The sequence below is a fragment of the Perissodus microlepis genome, chromosome 15 (genome assembly GCF_051167445.1).
Source record: "Perissodus microlepis isolate ML-2025 ecotype Zambia chromosome 15, ASM5116744v1, whole genome shotgun sequence".
Lineage (NCBI taxonomy): Eukaryota > Metazoa > Chordata > Actinopteri > Cichliformes > Cichlidae > Perissodus > Perissodus microlepis.
Genome location: NC_140475.1, coordinates 18,174,617 through 18,198,373, shown reverse-complemented (window position 1 = coordinate 18,198,373; position 23,757 = coordinate 18,174,617). Strand labels below are relative to the sequence as shown.

The 23,757-nt window shown below is 39.1% G+C and overlaps 3 protein-coding genes across 7 annotated transcripts in view; 2 read left to right on the top strand and 1 right to left on the bottom strand.

The window, feature by feature from the left end:
• The first annotated feature begins 991 nt into the window (after positions 1-991).
• Positions 992-7,542, top strand: pbk (PDZ binding kinase). The gene is made up of 7 exons (XM_084954407.1): positions 992-1,074; positions 1,637-1,804; positions 2,792-2,931; positions 3,301-3,470; positions 4,309-4,438; positions 6,039-6,215; positions 6,814-7,542. Exons 2-7 carry the CDS (start codon positions 1,638-1,640, stop codon positions 7,050-7,052), a joined length of 1,023 nt encoding a protein of 340 aa, XP_084810533.1. The 5' UTR covers positions 992-1,074; position 1,637; the 3' UTR covers positions 7,053-7,542.
• Positions 7,543-8,733: 1,191 nt separating this feature from the next.
• On the bottom strand, positions 8,734-17,914 carry esco2 (establishment of sister chromatid cohesion N-acetyltransferase 2). Of its 5 annotated transcripts, none has more exons than XM_084954191.1 (15): positions 17,824-17,914; positions 16,744-16,796; positions 16,034-16,176; positions 15,548-15,860; positions 15,156-15,450; positions 14,573-14,694; positions 14,260-14,374; positions 13,438-13,525; positions 13,266-13,308; positions 12,981-13,125; positions 12,593-12,724; positions 10,806-10,895; positions 10,483-10,626; positions 10,066-10,250; positions 8,734-9,545 (listed from the first exon to the last, which is right to left on the bottom strand). In XM_084954191.1, the coding sequence occupies exons 2-15, from the start codon at positions 16,794-16,796 to the stop codon at positions 9,413-9,415; spliced, it is 2,001 nt and encodes a 666-aa protein (XP_084810317.1). In that variant the 5' UTR covers positions 17,824-17,914; the 3' UTR covers positions 8,734-9,412. The 5 variants fall into 5 exon arrangements, with proteins under 5 accessions (XP_084810317.1, XP_084810318.1, XP_084810319.1 ...); XM_084954192.1 differs by having other exon boundaries at positions 17,737-17,844; XM_084954193.1 differs by lacking the exon at positions 17,824-17,914 and adding an exon at positions 17,159-17,651.
• A 265-nt stretch (positions 17,915-18,179) lies between these two features.
• ccdc25 (coiled-coil domain containing 25) overlaps positions 18,180-23,757 on the top strand; it is a 9,395-nt gene continuing 3,817 nt past the window's right edge. Inside the window, exons 1-8 of the mRNA XM_084953958.1 lie at positions 18,180-18,368; positions 18,505-18,552; positions 18,716-18,755; positions 21,231-21,282; positions 22,503-22,578; positions 22,720-22,823; positions 22,945-23,147; positions 23,585-23,630. Coding sequence (XP_084810084.1) covers positions 18,344-18,368; positions 18,505-18,552; positions 18,716-18,755; positions 21,231-21,282; positions 22,503-22,578; positions 22,720-22,823; positions 22,945-23,147; positions 23,585-23,630 — 594 coding nt within the window. The 5' untranslated portion in view covers positions 18,180-18,343. The remainder of the gene's footprint in view (positions 18,369-18,504; positions 18,553-18,715; positions 18,756-21,230; positions 21,283-22,502; positions 22,579-22,719; positions 22,824-22,944; positions 23,148-23,584; positions 23,631-23,757) is intronic.

The following is a 23,757-nucleotide window of genomic DNA, read 5'->3' as shown; positions in this document are numbered from 1 at the left end:
GTCTCAGTGTTTGCAGTAAAAGAGAACTGTTAGTTCACCTGTAAGCTCTCTCTCTGAACCACATGAATGACACTCAAGGACATCACTACATCACACTGTATATGACACTAAACCAGTTTACAAGGAGTTGGTGTCATGCAGCAAATAGGTTTGATTGCTAATGGGCAATTGTATTAAAAATCCCCCAGAGTATGTTTATGTTAGGTAGCTAGTAAGCCAGCACAGACACCGACAGCCAAAATTGTTGTTCACTCTGGTTTTAGCTGATGCTCTTAATGAAAGATGGGGGACTTCTGTAGCTGCCTTGATTTTCTCATTAAAATCATTGCTAATATTTTTTTTTAAAAAGCTTTAAAGGAAACTTAGTGGCTCCCTGTGCTCCGTGGTTGGGAACCCAGCATGGCAGAGAGAGAACAGCAGAGTAAGCCCGTTTGGTCTTCTGCTTTCTGATCGGCTGACTTCTACTCCCATTCCCTCTGCTGCTTGAATTTTTTCTACAAATTTTCACTTTTTATTCTACAAATTCTTACATATTGCAGCAAATTTATCTTTATAAGTAGCATGCTCTAAATTAAAGAACAGTGTCAGCTACTTGAAATGTGACCAATCATGATCTCACAGTCCCTGTTTCATTTTGGTACTAGGGTTTTCTAACTATTCATAAGTAAGTGATGACTACAATCTGTGGTGTAGCTCATAGTAAGTGGTGAAAATACATTTTGTAATCTAATTTGTAACCAACTCTCTGCTATTACATCATCATCTGTCATAAATAAACACACATACTGCTAGTATTTTGCAACGTGACTGTCCTCAGCTGGTGAAAAGCAGAATAACAATTCTTAATTATTGGAAAAATCTAGAATATTGTAAAACGTGTAAAAAGTAAAAATTGTAATTCTGCTTTTCACCAGCTGAGGCCAGTCACGTTGAAAAGTAAATGAAATATGCACGTTTCACTCCCTTATTAAAAAGGGCTCGGTTTGTCCCTCTGCGGTCTCCGTCCTGTATGCCCAGCCTTCAGTTTGAATCTTCGGGCGGTTTTTAGCTACAGCAGCGAAGGGAAACTTTTAGGTAATTCTACTTTTCTTTAAAATAAGTTACAGATATTTGATTTTGTTCAAATTAACAACATTTTTGATACATTAATTCAAATAACTTACCAAATGATTCGCAGTCACAGTTAAAGGATGCCAGTTGACGATAATTTAAACAGTTGGCGAATTTTGTTTTATATTGTCGATAACCGATATCTAAAAAACTACTCTAAAATAATCATCACTTATTTCGAAGCTAAGTCTTGTATTAATTACTCAGTTTAAAGTAAAATTTTGAATTGAGTCTTGAAGCTTCTCCCTGAACGCTATTGTCAATAGCAGTTGCGCCAGGCCCCGTTTAAAATATATCTTTTTCTTTAAGTTTTATATAAGCGTAGACAAGGACAACCGTGTATATGGTTAAAAACATAGTAGGCACCTTAGATTTTAGTTCGGCTTATACATACATGAAATACCACCTATTAGTGCAGTACATTAAACTCAAATCCACATCATTGTTAATGCCCGTACGTCCACTTCTATCTTGTTGTGAGTTTGTTTTGCCACTTTGCTTTCACGTGTTTACTGAAACTTTACAGAATGGCCACCCCTGCCACCAGCCCCGACCAGGGCGCATTTAGAACCCCTAAAATTGTCCGAGTGAGGAGCACCGGAAGCACCAGCGGAACCCCCATCACCATCCCTGCCTCTCCTTTCATGAAGAAGTTGGGTTGTGGGACTGGAGTCAACGTCTATCTCATGAACAGGTGTTACTGTGCTCTGTGAATTGATGGATCACAATGTATCTTCTATCAAATGTAACCACCCTTTTGAAATTAAATCTGAAATTATTTAGTCAAGCTTGGTACATAACTTTGTTTAGGAAATCCCTAGAGAGAGCAAGGACTTTAACATCTGTGTCAAAACACAGAATCATTAAGCTGATTGTCATGTCTACCCCTCAAAGATCCAAGGAAGTACCTGAATCAGTCTGTTTACAGCAAAATTAACTCAAAGGCTAAACACAAAAAATTCTTCAAATAACCAGATTTCCTGATTTCCAAGTCATTGGAAGTTGGATAGTGTTCAGCCTCCGATTTAAAAAATAAATAAATAAATAAATAAAAAAATAGCTTGGATGTCACTTTGGGTTTCAATGAACATTTTTTGTTTGTTTGTTTTTAGCCTGTTTTTGCTTTTCATTAACCTGCAAATAAAAAAACTGTTTAAAAAATGTTAGCTGAAGATAATGTGACAAGATCCCAACAGACTGTGTGAACAATAGTGTTTTTTGTGCGACAGTGTGGCACACATTATGATGAGAGCTTATTTAAAATTAAAAATTTAATATAGTTCACAGGTTTGGCATGAAGCATGTGAAGGACAATTAAATATGATTTTTTTTTTTTAATTCAGATGGAACTTTCACCTCTCCTAGTAACTAAAAACTGCTGTGACTTCAGCTCATGTTCTGTCTGCTAATCGTCTGTGGGTGTTAGTAGGGATGCATGCAGGTGGGACATCTAGCCAATCTAGTTGGAGCTGTATATTGCAAACTTAACATGAATGAGCAGTGTGTTTTTAAAGGCCATATTATATTGCCATTACCAGTATCGTGTCTCTTTCAGTATCTCATGACCAAGTAAACAAATACATCTACAAGATATTTTATCGCATTTGCAATTCCTGTCTGTGTACATAAACATAAAAAAACAAATGCGCTCTAACTGTGTGTTTTTGATGATTAATCGTAGAGTGGGCAACCTAAATGCATCACCCTGGGCTGTGAAGAAGATCAACAGTAAATGTGCAGCCAAACAGGTGACTGTTTACCAGGAGCGCCTCAACGAGGAGGCAAAGGTCCTGAAAGGAATCAATCACCCAAACATCGTTGGTAAGAGCGGGCACTGTTGTGATGGCGATCTGTCTCAGTTAGTAGTGACACAAAAAAAGACAGAGATTCATTGTTCAGCTCCCTGAGGTCACATTATATGTCCTCTTACATGTGCAAGTCAGTAACTTATATTTTCCATTGACACTGTAAATTTTTGACATTGTTTCTAAGAAAAGATAAGAAAATAACAAAAAACACTGAATCCCACAGTTCAACATCATTTGATTTTTTTATTAATGTTTGTGTTGGTCACTTGGTAAAAATCTTGTGCAAAATAGCTTTTTGGTTCTCTTATTTTCAGATCATGCCGTCTGTGATACTGTTATATTTGCTCTTTTAAATCTTGTGCGTCTTTGTGCAAACATCAAGGTTTCCGTGCCTTCACCACTGCCAAAGATGGCTCCAAGTGTCTGGCCATGGAGTATGGAGGAGAGCAGTCCCTCAATGACCTGATAGAGAAGCGGAGGGAGGACGGCCTGAAAGCTTTTCCTGCCGCTATTATAGAGAAAGTGGCACTGCATGTGGCTCGTGGCCTGCAGGTAAATCGCTTACATGGTCCTCCTTTCTACCTGGCATAAACACCTGTGTCATAACTGGAAATACATACATACATAGTCACAGGTGGGATTAATTCCCACATCTGACCATGTGTAGCTATTACACATGATCTTTTACGACAAGGTACAAATTATTTTATATGTCTGCTTGAGCTGCATGTTTTTAGATACGGATATTTGGTGATTTAAAAATCCAATATTGGCTGATACTTTTTTCTGTTGGAAACACTGCAAACAGTTTTCACTAACATCTGTGATGTTGAGTTATTTGTGAGCCCTTGCTAAGCAAATATGTCAATGCAGTTTAAACGTTTTATTTGTTATTGTTTGTGGCATAACAAACATGTTGCCAGCAGAGCAGGTACAGAGTGCCCTCTGGAGGTTAAACTATGCAACATAACATGGCTGAAGAGTCTTTCTCCCATCTGTCAAATATTCATCTGTCTGCCAATATATCAACTGACAGTATCTTTTAGGCTGTAATATATTTATTACTTAGGTGAAAACAAATTAAATACATTTTTAAAAATTACACATAACACACACCAAGAGATAAAAAATTAAAAATACTAACCACTTGATAGATAAAAAGTGGTGTTTTTATCTGCAACATATTGGTCACCTTTATTTTCTTCCAGGATGTGGCTGATGCTAAATAATATCCCTGGTTAAAAGTAAAACATTTGTGAGGCAATGGTAAATTTTCATAATATTTACTGTTTAATAATCCTCCAGCTCACTTTATTCAAAGGTTTCTTTCATTCCTAAATATTTGTGTTTAACATCAGCCATGAGCTTCAGGAATACTTTGTCTTTGCAGTATCTACACAATGAGAAGAAGCTGCTGCACGGGGACATGAAATCATGTAACGTGGTCATCAAGGGTGACTTTGAAACAGTGAAAATCTGCGATGTTGGCGTGTCTCTGCAGCTGGATGAAAACATGAAAGGTAAATTCTGTTTTTGTTCACGAGATATAGCTCTCTGGGTTTTTCCGTCATATTAAAGATTTTTGACCAGTTTTATATATGAAAGTTTGAGATTTGAAATGTTAATCTACTGAAACAAGGTCCCAGCAGCAGCATTATAGTGCAGTAAGGGCGACACAGCATAAGGAAAATGTAAGCACAAACGTAGCCTCGTGTAGTTCATAAAATAATGTGCTTTGTTGGCCCACATTTTGTATGATTAATGGACTTGTGTTTTTATTTATGTATATTTTGGGCATGTATCTGTTATGGCCTTCATGTTTTATGTTGTAGTTTCCAGCTGTCCCTCATTATTTTCATCTTCTTCACTGTTTAGTAATGCCTCCAAGAGGTTGAAGGATTTATTTTTATTATTATTATTGGAATTGTCCTTTTCATATGAATTGGTGCATCCTGTTTGCCTGGAAGCATTATTTCTGGTGTATTTTTCAGCTTTGCAGAAGTAGTTATGTTGCCAATAAGCTGACAAGCTCAGAATAACAACCACACAGCTCAAACACATGTGCTGATTTATTTTCTGTTGTTTCTGTTGAGCTTTGGATGGAAACTGTAGTTATAATTACTTTATTATATTTTTTAGGGTTTTATTAAATTAGCTGGAATTAAACAGACTTAACCATGCCAGCTCTGCTCTAATGTCTCCTCAAATCAATGAGTGGGGTCAAATAATCTGGGGGGGAAATAATAATCACAATAATAAACTTCCTTTATTCTTCCTTGTCTTTGACCTCAGTGGAAAATGTCATGAATTTGGGGAAGGATGTAAAGGAGACTTCATGTAAAGAATTGTGTTTCTGCTCAATAATGTGCTGGCTGATGATGTTGGCATTAAAATAAATCTTCACAGAGAACAACACCAAAGGCCTTCCTACTTTAGCCCATATCTTAGGTGCCTTTTTCTCAATGGTCATGAAAACAGATGTCTGACCTGGTGAAAATTGTCATAAGCAGCATGTAATAAAAGGAATATGGCTTCGTGGTCACAAAAGTGAAAAAATTTGATTTTATTCAGAAATGTTCAGCCAGCTCTTAAGTTTCTCTCCTTGCTGAACAGATGAGCCATGTTCATTTTTCCCCCTTACTAAAGCAACTCAGTGAACTCCTTTTATGACTGCCATGCAGGTCATTTCATTCATAAAGCAGCAAAACTGAGTACTCACCCACAGCGCATTGTTAAATGGTGCAGTTAACTGAAGTGGTACAGAGCGTATGCAGGCACACAAATGGGATTAATCATGGATTAAAGCACAGAATTGGCAGACACATTTGTGTGGTAACCACTGTTTACAGCAGTTGATTTACTTTGTTTTTCTGCCCGGATAGAAACATAAATTATCCTCATACATCATGTCATCAGCCTGTGGGGGTCTCCAACAATTTGGGTTCAATTTGAACTAATTAGAAACTTCTGGAGCCTCAAAGTTGTGCTTTGTTTTTAAAAGTAATGTAATTTTGGGTGACGCCATTGTGGCAACCTGGACAAATTAAATTTGTTTGTTTTGCAGTTAAATTGTTTCTCAGTCCAAAAGGAGTTTCATGAAAAACAACTCTGTGTCTTCAGTGTCTGACCCAAAAGCGGAGTACATTGGCACAGAGCCGTGGAAGCCCAAGGAATGTTTGGAGGAAGGAGGAGAGATCACAGACAAGGCAGACATCTACGCCTACGGTCTCACTCTGTGGGAGATGATGACGCTGGCCATGCCTCATCTGGAGATGCTGGAGGATGATGAGGGTGAAGGTGAGATGTCACTTTGATTTACTCAGACATGTTAACTTTTCTTTCATGTGTCTTCATGACACTTTCACAGTTTTTCAGTTTGCATTATTTGGTTTCCAGTGCCTCTTAAGCTTGCTTGGTTCTAAGTTAGCAGTAGAAAGTAGCAAAATATTATCCTCCTCAGTGTAAACTAGAGCCTTAGCTGGGTACTAAGAAGATACATTTAAATTTCATTTATTACTTTCTGTGCAGCTACAGTTATGTTTGGCTGACACAAAATCCTAATCCACATCAACTGACACTGATGCTTCCAGTTCTCCTTTATTTCTACAAACAGTGACTATAATAAGAATGTATCTTCTTTCATTTTTAAATATTCATTCTTAATGTTCATTCCCTGCAAATGTGTAATTGTTCAGTTTGATTGTGCCCACATAGTTACATCTTGACTGTACTTTCTGATAGTAGTTTAAAAGGTGAGACTCTGACAAAGAAGCATGTTGCTCCATCAGATTATCATTCCTGAAGTGTGTGTAGAAGAAGCATAACTCCATACAGTGAAGACCAAAAGAAAAACCTAATTGTGGAACAGTATACTGACTGTGTTTATGCGCTTTAGTTTTAGAGGACTCTATGGAGCTGAGTTTTGATGAGGACGCCTACTATGAGCGGCTGGGGACGCGGCCGGCACTGGACACCGAGGCTCTGGGCAGCTCGTACCAGAGAATGGTGGAGCTCTTCTACCTCTGCACGGAGGAGGACCCCAAGAAAAGACCAACAGCCGCCCAGATCGTCCAGGCTTTAGAGAGCAACGCCTCCCTGGACAAAACGCCCTCTGAGGTGATCGTTATCGACTGAGTTATTCTGCTCGCTGTGTCAGAGGTGCAGCTTAGAAATGTTTAATGAAACTTCATAAATGTCGGGCTAATAGATTTTTTTTTTTTAAGGGGTTAATGATTATAGAACAGATGGACATAACGAGTCCCCTGATACATATCTATTTTTTCTGCACGGGTTAATAAACAAACTAACACTGAGCATAAACAAAGTGGATTTAAATATAAATATACTACAGACTCACTTGCTCAAATGCCTTTCCAGTTTGTGCTGACCTCTTTATATCGCTATTTGTCTGTTATCTTTCCTATTGTGTTTGCCTCTTTTATATTGTAAATGTTTTTACTTTCATCCACTGTTTATATGTATGTCATTTTAATCTCATTCAACTTGTAACCTGTAAAATGTTCGTTTATAGGTTTTTTTCTTAAATATCAATAAATTGGACAATGATCCCAGACCACTTTCCCACATTCACGCACTTTCTCAAGCTAGAAATATTTTTGTTATGTATCAGTGACAAAAGCCTATCAGTAAAACACAGTAGGACTTAAATAATTCTCTTGTTTAACTTTAAAAATCTGATCAGCTACTTATGACTGAAATTATTTGAGACTAAGCTGAAACTTACAGCTTTTAGCTACATTATCTTTGCCAGCAGGTAAAGTTCACCTTCCTTGTACAGTACTCCCTGTACAAGCAACTTAAGGGACATTTAAGAAGAGATGCTTTCAACTGCTGCTTCCAGCAGACAAATATAGATTTTAAAATATATTTTAAAAAAAACAATCTCAAAGGATGGTTTATTATTATGAATACATGGTGCATTTATAAATTGTGCCAGTACTTGCAGTTCTGCTCTTACACTGATGTAGCTCTCATGCTCCCTGAAAGCCTGAAGAGAAGACTGCACAGATTCAACAATAAATTCAACATCACAGGTTATTTCCACAAATGACTCGCAAATAGGAAATTTATACTTGGGTCCATCGTAATTGCGATTCACTAGTTTTTGAAACAGAACATGTGGCAGCAAACTCTTGAACTAAATGGATGTGAGGGAACGTTCAAAGGACAAATGTTTATTTTCCTCCAGAAAGAGAGAGGGGGAAAAAAACAAAGCCACAGCATTTTATTCATTCCTGTAGCTTGACACAAACATGAAACAGCAGGGAATGACCACAGATTAATTAAATAATACCATTAACAAGCATGAATGCTGGCAATGGCATCGGGCGCATTCATGCTGATTTGATTAGTCCAAATCAGCTGTAAGAAGTTACTCTTTTTCTGAGTTTTGGGGGAAGAAAAATAATGTTTTACAGAAAAGCGATTGCTGGTTAGTTTGACTTCGCATCAAAAACTGCTGAACTATTTTACTTGAGTTTGTGTCTGGGTTACTTTGTCTTCATTTCCAGTCCCCGGTTTCAAATGTAAAGAAAAACCTGTCAAGTTTCAGCATCATATGGTTTGGAAAAACCAGACAATGACAGACAAATGCTACTACAGTTATTTACCAAAAACAGTATTAAAATTGAAATTTGCTTTTAGGGAAAAAGAAGGTAATTTTACATACAGCCTGCCGTGCTCCTTTACAGTTCAAGCTGCACTGGCACTGCTGCACTCTATTTCCTCTGTTGCAGAAGAACTGTTGGTATGCACACTTTGAGACATTTTGACAAAAAGACCAAGACTCAAAAAACAAACTTAACATGTCTATTAGATGCATTTACAAAGCCTCAAAACAACAAAAGGATCCACCTTTAAACAGGTTGGTTTCTATAAACATCTCCAGAAAATGTCGAGCCCGGAGCACAAAGACATTCTGCTCAGATGAGCATGTAGCAAAGAGGCTTCTAGTTTTCTGTCCTTAATTTGAACATGAAGACAAATACTTCAAACTGAAAGCAAACTGAGAAACGTCTTCAGTCAGGATTCAAGCTCCTTATAAAGAAAAAAAAATAGACACATGAAAGCACTGCCATTAAACAAAAACATTCAACAGTGAAGAAAGCAGTCCTGAATATAAATACTGATTCATGAGCTTTTAAAACCATATTCGGGAACACAACAGGGAGGTTCAGCGTTCTGATTCGACCTCCAAACTCCTCAAACCGCAGTCTGAGCAACTGTGTGATAAAACAAGCCTGATCAACAAAGGCTTAACCCACAGGACCAAAAGGATCAATGCCAGCATCGTGGCTGGTTTTAATGCTGTGGCTGATCGCTGTATACAGCCAAGATTTAAATGGAGACAAAACTCAGCCTGGCCTAATCAGCATGGAAAAACCTGAACACTTGTTGCTTTGCATATGAAGAGACAATTTTAAACCAACTGCCATTTCAGAGGAACAGGGACAAATTTTGAATTCCTTCCAAACTCATGCAACAAAGTTGTAAACAAGGAAGGTTGGTGTGTTGCAGTACTTGGTGGCAAACAGTTTGCCGTCAGGTGTCGGATCAGAGAAGGCGATTTCTTCCTTGGTTAGGGGACTGCCGTACATGAACGTACTCCTAAGACAAAAAGGGAAAAGAAACTGAAGCCATCAGCCATTTTAGATCCGGTCAAACACTTTATGTGAGCCTGTTTCCAGTTTTACCACCTACTGTTGACCATAGTGTTTACCATTCAAATATTATTTAGAGGGTCCACAAGTTCATGTGTGTGAGGCGTTTACTCGGTAACCAGCTGACTGAGACATCATACATTGCAAAAAATATTAAAAAACACTTTGAAAACACATTAGATCTCAATGGGTGGAAAACAAATGTGCTGACACCTATACTGATAATGTGTTAGGAACGAAAAAGATGCCATATTGATACAGAGGGCTGAATTCAAAGACACCCTAAAAATCAAAGTAAAAAAAAAATGATTTCGTAGTTCTTGCTTATACTGGGGTCATACTGACAGTCATCACAGCCGTGTTAATATAAACAACTTTTATATGGCTACAATGAAAACAAAATTCTTCAATTCTATGAGGAAACAAGTAAGGAGACTGCAAGATTCATGTTGTGTGCATCATCCTACCTCACTGTGTCCAGCATGCGGGTGGCAATGCCCTGTCGCCTGGCCAGGCTGAAGACCCAGATCCGACTGATTCCACACAGAGCTTGTTCTGGGACAGTGGAGCAACACCAGGCTCTGTGTCTCTCCATGAAGTCGTCCTTTGTCATGTCCTTGTGTCGATCTGGCTGTTCAAGGACTCTGTAAGCCTGAAGAGAATCTATGCATAAGTTACGGCACCTATAAGATCCATGTGGCATCAACTGAAACTTCAAAACGAAACCATCGTTTTGAAGACCAAGAGAATAATTAAAGGCTAATCTCCAAAGCAAATCTGATGTTTAAAAGCTTTACATGTTAGCTGCAGCGTTACCATGTTTCAACAAACCTGAACAAACATTTATATTTTCAGATATGCTAGAGACACTAACACAGCCGTACCTGTCGTATGGGCTCAGCGACGAGGCATCCTACCACCAGTCGCTCTGTGTTGATGAACAGGTAGGTTTTAGCCTGAGTTGGTCTGCTCAGAGCCACCTGCTGGAACCCCAGCTCATTGTCCGCTACACGCCGCACATCCTCAGCCTGAAAGCAAACACACAAAAATGATTAAAAATTAAATGCAACACTTTTAAGTAAACGCTAATGTGTACGAGGCTGTCTGTCTATACTTCTGTCTGTTTAAAAGTGAAAGCACTTCACAACAAATAAGCATGGAGAAAAATCAGAAATAAGCAGAAGCGCTTCAGTGTGCTGGCTCAAACCTTTTTGATGGCGTACTTGGGATCATCTGGCATGACCAGGAGGATTTTTCCATCCCAGAACTCAGCCACCACCCGTTCCTTCTTCCAGCCCTGAGAAAACACAACAGAGGAAAGGAGCTGCAGTTACAAGCCAACAATTACAACAACAACCTCATCCCACGAAGTAAACTCCTGCCAGCAGCTTTAACAGCTTCCCTGATCCCCACCCCCCCACATGGATTATACTTGGGTGGGCTGCTCAGGTACACTAAAGTCCACCCAACTATGTTTGGCAGCTAATGCTGCATAATTTTTTCATTATGTTTCTAAAGCACTAGTCACACTTCAGTACTTCATAAACTCGTGTCTTCTGTCCAGAGAGACTGAATGGTAAATGGCCTGTATTTGTATAGCCCAGGGGTCGGCAACCTGCGGCTCTTTAGTCCTTATAGTGCGGCTCCGCGTGGTTTGGGGAAATAAATTAAAAGTATTTAGCTGAAGTGTATTTTATTTATGTTAGTTCTTTTTTTTAACTTGTAGTTCTAAATTGGAAGATTATTGTGATATCGAAATATAAAAATAAAATTATATTTTATTATTTTTTCATCGCTCAAAATAACCGTCACACTCACGGAAGCCGGTGTACCCGCCGAAACGGCGTGCATTTATCGAGACTTTCAACCCCAGGTAGGCCAGTTATGGATCTTCGGATCCACATTATGTCAGCAGCTGTTCTCCACCGTGAACTATGTTAAAAACAAACACCGCTCACGCCTCACAGATGACAGCTTACAGTCCTGCGTAAAGATGAAAGTGACTTCGTACAGCCCCGATTTGCAGACGCTGTGCGCAGAGGTTCAGGAGCAGAAGTCCCATTGTAAACATATCATGGAGGACCCGACGATGTTTGCATGAACATGCATTTCAGCATCTCTTTATTGACCACTTTTCACACACGGTTGCTGTACGCATACAGCCGGCTGTACGCTTTTCAGCTCACAGCCCGACACATACCAACACAACAGCATAGATAGCACAGACGTAAAGGCGGCGAGGCGTGATTGCCGGTGCAGCTCAGGTGCGTCCGCTCCCCTGCAGCGGTGCTGCAGCCACGCCCCACCACACACATTAACCAGGTAAAATACATATTTAGGCAGAATTTTGCAAATATCTATTTTTCATCTTTTAGCAGCATAGTGCTTTTTTTAAAACTATTTTTTAAAAGCCAGGTCAAGGCTCCAAAGGCCCAAAGGCGATATAAGGGTGGCGGCTCACAACAGTTTTTGTTTGCTACATGGATCATTTTAGTTCAGCTGGGTGTCTTTCCTTTTGTTATATTTCTTTAAGAGTTCAAAATGTGTTCATTACATAAATAAAATGTAACTTCCTCTGTAGCACTTCATAGATTTCATAAGCAACACACCTTAGTTGTTCACACAAAGCATAAAGGTAAAAAACAATATATACAGTGTTATCTTCAAACGTATTTGCAGCTCCCAGTGTTTTCTTTTGCGTGGAAACCAGGTCCAAATGGCTCTTTGGGTCTTAAAGGTTGCTGACCCCTGGTATAGCGCTTTACTTAGTCCCTAAGGACCCCAAAGCGCTTTACACTACATTCAGTCATCCACCCATTCACACACTGGTGATGGTAAGCTACATTGTAGCCACAGCTGTCCCCCTGGGGCGCACTGACAGAGGCGAGGCTGCCGGACACTGGCGCCACCGGGCCCTCTGACCACCACCAGTAGGCAACGCGTGAAGTTTCTTGCCCAAGGACACAACGACTGAAGGGAGAGAAGGATGTTTACCACAAATTTGATGGAGTCGAGGAAGCGCTGGTGGAACTGGGTGTGCTGGAAATTGTCCTCTGGGTTGTCTGCGCTGTACACCATCCCACATGAGCTGCAGGTCGTTGCACCAAACTGTTTCTGACCAGCATCCTGATGTGAGAGTAAAAAAAAATAAATACAAAAATTCATTCAGTAAAGAAACAAAAGCAATAAAATCAAATAAAATGTATCACAAAAAAACAAAAAACAAAACCCCAAAGCTCGTGATTTTTGTGGGTTGAATATTTGAACAAGTTTCAATCAAAGATATCTGCATCAGGCTGGGTGAGTATGGGGTGAGGATCAGAATAGAAAATAATAAATAAATATATCAAAGCATACATGCAAACAGATAAATTTAACTTACAATGATGAGCTGGTCATCATCCTGCTTCTCTTTCTTCCTGCGAATGCTTCGCTCTTTAACGGCTGAAGCTGGAGTCTGTAGCGATGCTGTCGGACCAGAAGGGGTGCTGCAGGACACAGGAGGTCGCAGAGCTGCGCTCTTTGACCTGCAGATGTTTAAAAAGAATGCTTCAGGGTTGTTTCAGTTTCTGAAATTCAGTAATTGTTCCTCCAAAAACTAAACACACTGCATTTATTGTACAGAAATGCCATCTTTAAGTGTTGAACTCTAAACAAACCATCTTACCTTTTAGAGGCAGAACCAAATATGGGATAGACTGCTGCGGGCTCTGGAGGGAAAAAAAACAAAACTTCAACATTAACAAATGGAAGCACGACTGAGTAAAACTGAACATCTCCAGGATTTATTTATGCCACTCTATGCCTGAGTTGAGGGATCTAATAAAGTATTTGCTCACCTTTGGGAGAGCTGGAGTTAGTGCTGGTGGGGCTTATGTAACTCAGCTCAAAGGCTGGTTCAGAGCCACCTTCTGTTGTAGGAGTATCCTGAAAACATCAATTCAAGTTAACAGAGTCATTAAAAAATTTAAGTGATCATGAGTCAGCTACAAAAACAACAACAACAACAACAACATTTTGCCACGGTGAAGATGCAGGATCATCTCTGGGGCGGAAATAATATCTACTCTGGGATAAGTACCTCTGAGCCACCCTGGGAAATTCCTAGTTGGTTAAACTCAGAAGACAAACCTGACAACCCAGCAGAAACCACATAAACAGTAGCAGAACAAATGGAAAAAGAGCTAAAACATGAAAGGCAGAAATGTAACCATCACAAGCGGGTTTTTTTTGGCCTTATTACCCCATCGATTAAGTCCTGACAGATTTTGCATCACATAGAGAATGAGCAAGGAAGGGATTGTTTGCATAAACAAAAGGGGGAAATCAGAGAAAATTTCTGATTGTTTTACAATTACATTATAAAAACAGCCAGAAACAGATGCCATTCATAACTAAAGAGGAGTTTCATCCTCTTTATTTCGGTAAAGGCATGTTACAGTTTCAGCGTCTGCTGGAGTCTTGACATTTTGAGTGACACTACACAGCAACACACCGGCCCTCAGGCAAGCCTCATAGAAGGATAATAGGAGCGACTACTCGTTTTAGTGTCTGCAAGCAGGTGTAATACTCTCACAGCACTTTTAATGCTCAGTAGTAGTAGAAAAACTATCAAAGTACCATTTACATTATAAACAACAGCCATTTGGACACCCATGTACCTGACTTGTGGAGGAGGAGGCTGGTGATGTGGAGCTGTGTTGTGTTGGAGATCTCAACAACGTAACCATGAGCTCGTGAGTAATCCCGTGTTTGTCCAGCCCAATTTTAGAGGAGCTGAGGAAGGAAGACGATTAACAGTTTATCACTGAACATCAGTCTTGGGGCATTGATAAAGTGCAAATATTAGAGATCTGTGTTGGAAATTCAGATTGTTAAATATGCCATGAATAAAAAATAAATAAATGAATAGTAAGGGAAGTTTCATTTCTAAAACGAAAAATGAAGTCAATGGCACGTTTAATACATCAGTACCTTGATGGCTGTGGAGTTGCAGGCTCTTCATTAACGGAGTCCATCCAGTCTGTTGGATCAAACTTCATTCTCTGTTTTGTGCTTGGTTTGTTCTCATACGTCCTCAGCGGCTTGACGGCAGTCTGCAGGAAACAACCAGGATTAAATATTACCATTAACATGACAATATTTGCCATGGAGGGGAAAAACATAATTAATTTATTTAACATATCAAATGGCAGACACCATTGCATGGAAAAACCTTTAAAATCATCATTATCTTATTATCAGATGTAAAAAATGGACCCGTTTCCCATCACACTCCAACATCTACAAGATTTCTGTTTCATTTCACTGTACACCAAACTAGGCTGTAAGTATCCCTCTGAAACCTCAACATTCTCCACGACATCAAGCGACATTTTATTAATTGAAATTGTGCGCAAGAGCCTGAAGAAAGTTACTCTTTTCTTTAAGAGTCAGCTGGAAGGTAAAAATTACTCCAGTGTAGTTTGTTTCTGGAATATAGAAACCTTTTCACGATTTTAAGAAAAGCGAATCTCAAGAGATGAGATATTCCAGTAATACTTAAATGTACACAAACTTTTTCAGGTTCTTTCTGCTGTTGGTTTTCTGCCAGAGCACCCTGCGGCTGCTTTGATTCTTTGCCCTTTGTCTGTGGTAGGATGGCTGCAGACGGCCGGGTTGAAGACTTTGGCACAGTTTTCTTGTACATGGATGTAGGTTTCTTCCCTGTACCGAAGAAAGCAGCTCCAACAAATATCTTCGGCTTAGGCTTCAGGTTGCTGAATGTGATGGTGATTGCTTTCTTGGACTCTGTGGGTTTGTTGCTGGTACGTGCAACGGTAGGAGGATGAGTCGGTTTAGCTGCGACGCTGCTGAATTAAATAGGGAGAATTAGAACAACCTCAAAACACCAACTAAAACAACAGCTGTTTGAAGAAGGCTTCAGAAGCATCAACAGCTATGACAAACCTGCTGCTGGGTTTGGGTTGGGACAGCTTGATCCTCTTTATCGATGTTGAGTAGCTTTTGGTACCCATCTTCCCCCCTTTACTAGATCCTGCTACTTTTCTTGGCTTACTGCCTCCCTTAATGTTCTTTGTTGTCTTCTTTTCTGGCTTTTGGGTCATAGTAGGAGAGGGTGGAGCAGCTGGACAAGGCAGAGAATCCTTCAGTGCTTTCCTCTCAAGTGGAGTGAGATAGACTGGATTCTTTTTGCCATAGAAGGAGCTCGTGACCAAGGAAGGTTTGAATGGAGATTTTTGGGGTGATCTAGCTGGAGAGCCTTTAAAAATAAATAAATTAAAAATAAAATATCATATAAATAGATAATAGATAAATAAATCCAAATTATTATAAATGTATGAGGAAAAACCATTGTTGTTTGCATTGTTGTTTGAACAAATAAAAATTACAAAAGCATTTCTATTGCAACAAAACATGTTTAGTCCATCCCACCTGCTGGTCTGCGATGAGATTTCTGTGGCGAGGTGTCCAGACAGCCAGCTGGCTTCTTCCTGGTAGGAGACTGCTGGGGCTTTCTTGGAGACCTCCTCTTCACAGGTGACGACTCCCGCCTCACCCCCTTCTTGGCTGGGTGCCTGATGTTTGAGAAACAAAACAGATGAGACAAGCGATGTGTGAATTGGCCAATAACTTGTAACTGGCAAGTTTGAGCCCATAAACTTGTCAGGAAATTGTTTACTGAGGTTACAGAGCAGATGATACTACTGCCTGAAAACAGGCAGCTTCTAGGTTTGAACCTTGTGGTGAAATCAGGTTTTTCTGCATGTAGTTTTCATATTCTCCAGTTTCCTCCCACAATCCAAAGATATGCATGTTCGGCTAACTGGTCATTCTAAACTGGCCGTAAATGCAGGACTATGTGGGGTTGTTATGAATCACCGTTAGCCCTATGGCAACCTGTTGCAAGGTTACCCCCACTTCTCACTCAAGCCTGAGTTGTAAAAGCAGTTTTGCCCCATTAGTGTCAGTCTCATTATAGTAGGAACCCAATTCTAAATTTGTCGTAGTATTAAACACGAGCTTCCATAATCTCTCGACTGTAGCACAACTGAGACTATTCTCTTACATCTGAGTGTATAAGTCCAACACAGAGTACATTTCAAGAGTAAATCAGCAAGCCAAACAGCATATACACAGCTTACCTATCAGAGTCCAGGGAGGACTGCTTTCGCTTTCTGGTTGTGGTGGGCATCATCTTCATACAAAGGTAATGAAATAAAATGAAAAAGAAAGTTTAAAAATTTCAGCTTTGAAAAAAAGACCATCGATCTGAAAAGTCACTCCTAATACAAAAAATAAAATAAAAGGATTTTTTAAAAATTCATAATCAACCTGGATGTAAAAGAAAATAAAGAGATGCTTTAATCTACATTAATTACTCAAAAATGAAGAGGAATCAAAAGTAACACTGCATCTTATTTCAAAAAGAACCAAACGAGATCTGTTGCCTAGTAGAACACCAGCTGCAAATCAGCTGTACCATATTATTCATGCAGACATCTTTTGCAAATCGTAGGATATCTGGGTCACAAATCCGCCGTTGAAAGCAATACTCACTGCAGAAGGGTCACTGACACAAATGCAGCTTCAATATATATTTCATGTCCATGGCGTTAAATCAGGAGATTTTCTGCAAAGGTCTGGTGTGACTGTGGCAGGTAAACAACAGCCCACGACCTATGAGTTTAATGATCGATTAGGATGCTGATTATGAATCTCGATATGAGACAGAGCCTAAAGGTCCCCTGACTGTCATTTCGTCAGTGAGAAAAAACGAATAATCTCGAGGGCAGCTTTAGCTCGACGGTACATGTTAGCTAACGACGCGGTCATTTAAGGGCACCAGACGGAGGCGAAGAGATAATTGGCGGGACTATTGGCTTATGCAAAGGCAGCACGGTCTCCATTACAAAACAACGGGCATTTTTCATATCGATCAGGAGTTGTGCACACTTCAACTGGATACGTGCATTTGTTTGTGATTTAAAAAGTGAATAAATTAAGCATTAAACATAAGCTAGTTCTGACTGCCGGGGAAACCTTTATTACAGTCACGGTACTTAAAACTAATGCACCCCAATTATGAGATAAAACACACAAAAATACAACTCTATAGGTCGCTTCGTTTTCCTTACCAAGTATGTTTCTGTTGAGCTACATAAACCAATAAATGTTTGTATATCTGTATATATATATATTTGCGTCGCTGGCGGGTCTCCTACCTCTACGGCTCGCGCGCGTTTCTTCTCTGTGTTTTGAACAGCGCGCGCCAGTGTCGGAAAAAACCTCCTACACCGTAACAGGAAACGGAAACAGCTACCACACGGGAAACGTAGTAAAAGCAGAGAGAAACTTCTAGTTCTAGCCTTCAAAATAAAACATCTTCATGTAAAAAAAACCACTCATAATAATTATGAGATAAAATTCAATTTACTAATGGAAAAAATTCGATGAGGATTATATAAAAACATGAATTAACTTAAAAAGAATCAGCATTTACTAATTTTATCTATCGATGTAGACCTTCGGCTTTTTCTTTGAAGGTAAATTTCGCTGTTTCCTTTGCGCTACACGCTACTTTCCCTCAGTTAGGTAACAGCTTCCCAGGTCATTTTGTACACGCGAACGGCAGCAGGTCTTACTGCAGATGAAATTTGTCTTTCTTCACAGTCAGCGGTTTAGTGTCCAAAGTTAAAACACACATTGTTCATCTTTTTAGTGGCGATTTTTAATCCACGTAAAATGGTGTTTTACTTCACGAGCGCCGGTAAGTTGAGCTGCCATTAGCTGTTAGCCTGGTTAGCTTCGCACTCCTTACAGCTGTTTTGTGTCTTTCACGAGTTTCGTGCCAGGTGATTTTGCAGTTTCACTCAGTAACGGCCCACTTCCTGTCTAATTTTCAGTGGTGAGCCCTTCCTTCACGATCTACATGGGAAAAGACAAATATGAAAGTAAGAGAGCTGTCCTTTGATCGCGCACTCACGCCCTTCTCTACCTTCCTCCGATGTGTGCTATATCTGTTCATTCCTGTGTTACTTTGTTGCTTAAACACCGGTAATAAATCTCTTATTGAATCTCATCACCTTTTAACTCGAGGCTGTTTCATGCCTACAGATGAGGATCTTATCAAGTATGGATGGCCCGAAGATATCTGGTGAGATTCTTTATCTGAACTCTGAAATAACCTGAATTTTCTGCAGCTGGAATTTTTAAAGAAACTGAGATGAGCAATAAAAGTACGTGGTTCCTAGACTCAGAGATAAATGTGTCTTAACACTAAGACACATTTATGATTAGGGAATTAACTTTAAGCACCATTTGTAAGAATGTATTGAACGGTCGATGTAAACATTGAGTGAGTTTATAACAGTAGAAACATTAAAGTGCAGTCCGTTAATGTAGGCATGACAAATTCATGTTAGTTTACTTTTGTAATTTAGGGTTGAAATTAGAATAAAATGTTTTCCATATTCACATCCCTGAAAGTTGATTCTGGTCAAGTGGATGCAGCAATTTCAGTCAGTTTAGAGATGGTCCTTTTCACATAAATAGCAGATGAACAAGAACAAGATTTCCATACTGTTGACCCGTAGGATGCTGGTGAAAACAGTACTTCTGCCAAAAACAGAGAAAGAGAGAATGTAGGAGTTTAGAGAGTAGAGGCTTTAAATGGAGGGACTAGACCGCGAGTGCGAGAGCTTGATGGTTTGGACACATACAGCAGGGGAAAGTGGAAATACTGAAATGCCAGAAGAGAGGAAGACCACACAGAAGGTTTATGGAGGCAGAGCATGCGATAGAGGCAGATGATCCGCTGCGATGACCCCTGAAGTGAGAGCCAAACGATGAAGGGTTGAATTAAATTTAAAAAAAATGCACCAAGAATTATTTGCAATTATTCAGCATTTAAACAAGTGCTTTGGATTTTCTGTATTACTAATGTCCAGTGTTGGGCAAGCTACGTTGAAAAAGTAATTAATTATAGTTACTAGTTACTTCTTCAAGTAACCGAGTTAGTAACTGAGTTACAATATTCTAAAAGTAATTAATTACTTGAAAAGTAACTTTTGCGTTACTTTAAAAAAACGTTAATTGGCCATTTTTAACTACTTTTGATTTTCCCTCCACATTTTCCCTTTACAAACTATTTACTTTGCTTTGTTTGGTCTCATTCTTTTCAGCACAACCTAATGTGTCTGAATTTACAGTCATGTTTTCATTTTGACATACTGTGTTAACACAATTGATCTAAAATCAGACAATAAACATAAAATCAGAGTAGAAAAAGTTCTATTTTTACTGTACCAACCACAAACATGTTTAATGAATCATATTTCATAACTTTAAATGCAAATATAAATTGTCAATTTTAAAATCATATGCACAAGTTTTGCAAACAACAAAGTTATTTGCATCCATTTACCTTTTACCCCTTTTTTAATAACCATTTCAAACTATTTACAGAACAATCAGCTGTTCTTCAATAAGATGCCACACAAATTATTTGTGCCACTCCAAAAAAATAATTTCTGTCCACTATAAAGGAGAACATCACAGCCTGATACCTGCAGGTCTGACAGCAGCAGGTGTATCACTCCTTTTTCTACCTGGAGACAGCAGTCGCCTCATTGTTCTGACACACAACACAAAACTATCCGCAACACTACACACTAACTACACAAGACAACACATTACCTACACACTCCAAACACGCTAAACGTCACAAATCTCTCACATCTCAAAACTCGCTCTCTCTCTTTTTCTGCTGTCTCTCTCTCTCTCTCTCGCCGTCACTCCTAAAACTTCCCCTGTTTTTTTGTTGTTGTTTTTGTTACTCTCTGCTTATGCTGATGTCTGCATAAGCAGAGAGTGCTTGCTAGCGCTGTCCTTAGACAGTAAACGTGACGAAACAATTCAGGAAAAAACACGCGTATATATTGTTTATCATGACTGTGGTTTTACGTGGCCTATCAACACAATTTAAAAACTGGTATATATCACCTTGTTGCTTCGTCATCTTGAAGTGGTCATGTGATTGGCTTACCACGACTACTTTATTCTTCCTCAGTCAAACAGCAGCACTCATGCGATTGTTTTGCCCCCTTAGCTCCAGGTGTTGTGCTAGACAGTGATCGTGATTACCGTCCGCGGGAGCGCGCGCAGCTGCTTAAAGCTGTAGCGTCCAGATTACTTACAGCTACTTCCGTGCAACTGATATAAGATGCGGTAAGCTGAACACAGCTTCAACCGTCTGTTTGTTGAAAAATAGTAACGGACCGCATTTTCTTCTTAGTAACTGTAACGGCGTTGTAACGATAGGAATAGTAATTAGTTAGATTACTCCGTTACTTGTAACACCGTTACTTGTAACGCCGTTATTCCCATCACTGCTAATGTCTCTCTCTTTAAAACCGATTTGTAGTTAAAAATAGATGACTTTCATTTTTGTTTATTAATATTTTTATTTCCATTTAACTATAATTGTAGATTCTTTTTAGAATTATTTGTTCCTTGCCTTTGAAATTAATAACTTTTTTTCTTCTGTGTATAATTTGTTACAGTTTTTCTTGTTAAAATTATACTTTATGGCATCCTGTCATTTAAACCTTCTCCTTTTCCCTACATCCAGGTTTCACGTGGACAAACTGTCCTCAGCTCATGTATATCTGAGAATGCCAAAGGTAAGCATCAGCTCGCCCAACGAGAATGACCCTGAAAAACAGACTTTTAAATAAGAGTTCACGCCCCTGAGTTTTTTCTCGGAACTGGCAATTTATTAAGAATCTAATTCTCAGAATAACTCTCACTAAATATAACAGTCGGCTCTCTGTAGGGCTGCCACGATTAGTCGACTAGTCACGATTATGTCGACTATCAAAATCGTCGACGACCGATTTAATAGTCGACGCGTCGTTTGAAGCTTTGTAAGATCCCAAAAGACGCAGGAATAAGTAGTAGGGTTTAAGAGTGTAATAACGGACTGAAACAGAAGATGGCAGCACTGCATGTACAAGGATGCCAGCTGCCGTTAAACCCCGAAGAAAAAGAAGAAGCTGTGTCCCAGAATTCATAGCACGTTTCCAACAATGGCGGCAGCTAGTTAGTTTTAATATTACTCTTATTACTTTTTCTGGGTCACAAAATAAACGTTTAAAATGTTTTCGGGCGAGAATGTAGCTGTGTAAACTTCAAATATCTGCTCAGTTTATCAAGACACCACATATTTTCAAAAGCGCTCCGACGTTTTCGGAGACGTCTGTTACCCACTAGCTCGATAGCTAGCCGGGGGCAAGGCTCACTAGAGCCCGTGAGAACACCGGCCCCCCTTTCAAACCCACCGGCGTCTTTCGCTACTCAGGTTAAACATGATATACAAGTCACTTAGATAACTTAAAAATGTTATTGTTTGGCTTTTTTTTTTTTTTAGTAAATCGGTTTGGCTGAGATTAAAGTTTTTTTGCACAGCTGAATAAACGTCAAGCAGACAGCTGATTATCAGAAGTGTGAGATGCTCGAGAATATCCTCCGGTGTCCTGTTATATTTTAGATAGCAAGGACTTTATTTCACCGAAACAATCTGCAAATTTCATTAAAATTTAATAAACTATCATCTTGTCTTTATATTTAGTTAGCACATACCTTAAACACTTAAAGCTGTAAGCTAATGATAGTTATATAAGAGCAGATGCTGCTGGTGCAATAAGCTGTACTTTTACGTCCAATCGATACATGATCTGATTAGTCGACTAATCGCAAAAATAATCGGTGACTAGTCGACTATCAAAATAATCGTTTGTGGCAGCCTTAGTTCTCTGTTTTTGGTTGTGTCAGCAACACTCCACATAAAAATTCTATGGAAAATATTTGACAGTGATGTAACTATTATGTGATTAATTTCTAGGGTCAAACCATTGATGATATCCCACCAGAGGTGCTAATAGACTGCGCACAACTGGTGAAAAACAACAGCATCCAAGGTAAAGAGAAAATACTTTCACCCTTAAGCCTGCAGGCTGGCCTGAGAGATCCTCTTGTATAAGTATCTGTCTGTTGTTATTTTTACTGGGAGGAATTTTGTATGCAGATGTCGTTAAACTTGACGTGTTACATGTTTTCAGGCTGTAAGATGAACAATATCAATGTGGTTTACACACCGTGGGCCAACCTGAAGAAAACAGGAGACATGGATGTTGGACAGATCGGCTTTTATCGACAGAAAGAGGTCAGCAGACCTGGCTTCATGTACGCTGATGGATTATTATGCAGCAATCAGTGTAATACTCTAACATTACATAGTATTTAGGCAATTTTATGTGTTCGCTAAACTGGCTTTGTGTTCACAGGTAAAGATCGTGGCAGTGGAGAAGAAGATCAACGAGATAATAAACCGTCTGGAGAAAACAAAAGTGGAACGGTTCCCTGATCTGGCAGCAGAGAAGGAATCGAGAGATCGGGAGGAGAGGAACGAGAAGAAAGCTCAGCTGCAGGAGCAGAAGAGGAGAGAGAAGGAGGAGCAGAAAAGGAAAAAAGAGCAGGAGGAGCTCAGGTAGAACAGTGTTTTAGAAATGTTTAATTATGGCTGCATGAATATCGCCAAAACGATTGCATTGATAAGTACGATGACATTTCAGTCTGCAGTAGCACTTATATTTCACGGGAGCCTCACAGCAGTTGATATAAGACACACCACTTTAAATCTACTGATTGGTTTTTGTCAAACTAAATTTCATCTGACAGCTCTATATGTACTAATTTGTGTCCATTTACACAATATTAGTATTTTCCCCTTAAGAGTCAAAACTATACTAACCAAGCCATAGCAGGTGATTCCTAAAGCACACACTTATTTACTCTTAACCTTATCTGTAACAGCAAAAACCCGACCACATGTACGTTTTAGATATAAATACTTATAAAATAAAAATATGTGTCAAATAAAGTTTGGCCACTATGTGTGACACTCTTGCGTTTTGGTCACTGCAGGAACTACTCGTCACTGATGAGGACTGAAAACATGAAGACTAATGAGGTGAACACCAAGAAGGATTCTATTATTTTGTTCATTTACCATGATGTCATACATATATATATATATATATATATATATATATATATATATATATATATATATATATATATATATATATATATATATA

Bases quoted from the DNA above. Each gene is read 5' to 3' on its own strand.
- pbk (XM_084954407.1), top strand. From the start codon at position 1,638: ATGGCCACCCCTGCCACCAGCCCCGACCAGGGCGCATTTAGAACCCCT. The intron at 1,805-2,791 runs GTGTTACTGTGC...GATTAATCGTAG, and splicing joins AACGTCTATCTCATGAACAG to AGTGGGCAACCTAAATGCAT. The intron at 4,439-6,038 runs GTAAATTCTGTT...CTGTGTCTTCAG, and splicing joins GCTGGATGAAAACATGAAAG to TGTCTGACCCAAAAGCGGAG.
- esco2 (XM_084954189.1), bottom strand. From the start codon at position 16,802: ATGAAGATGATGCCCACCACAACCAGAAAGCGAAAGCAGTCCTCCCTG. The intron at 15,451-15,547 runs GTTTGTCATAGC...TATTTAATTCAG, and splicing joins CAACCCAAACCCAGCAGCAG to CAGCGTCGCAGCTAAACCGA. The intron at 10,627-10,805 runs GTTTGAGCCAGC...GTTTGCTTTCAG, and splicing joins CCAAGTACGCCATCAAAAAG to GCTGAGGATGTGCGGCGTGT.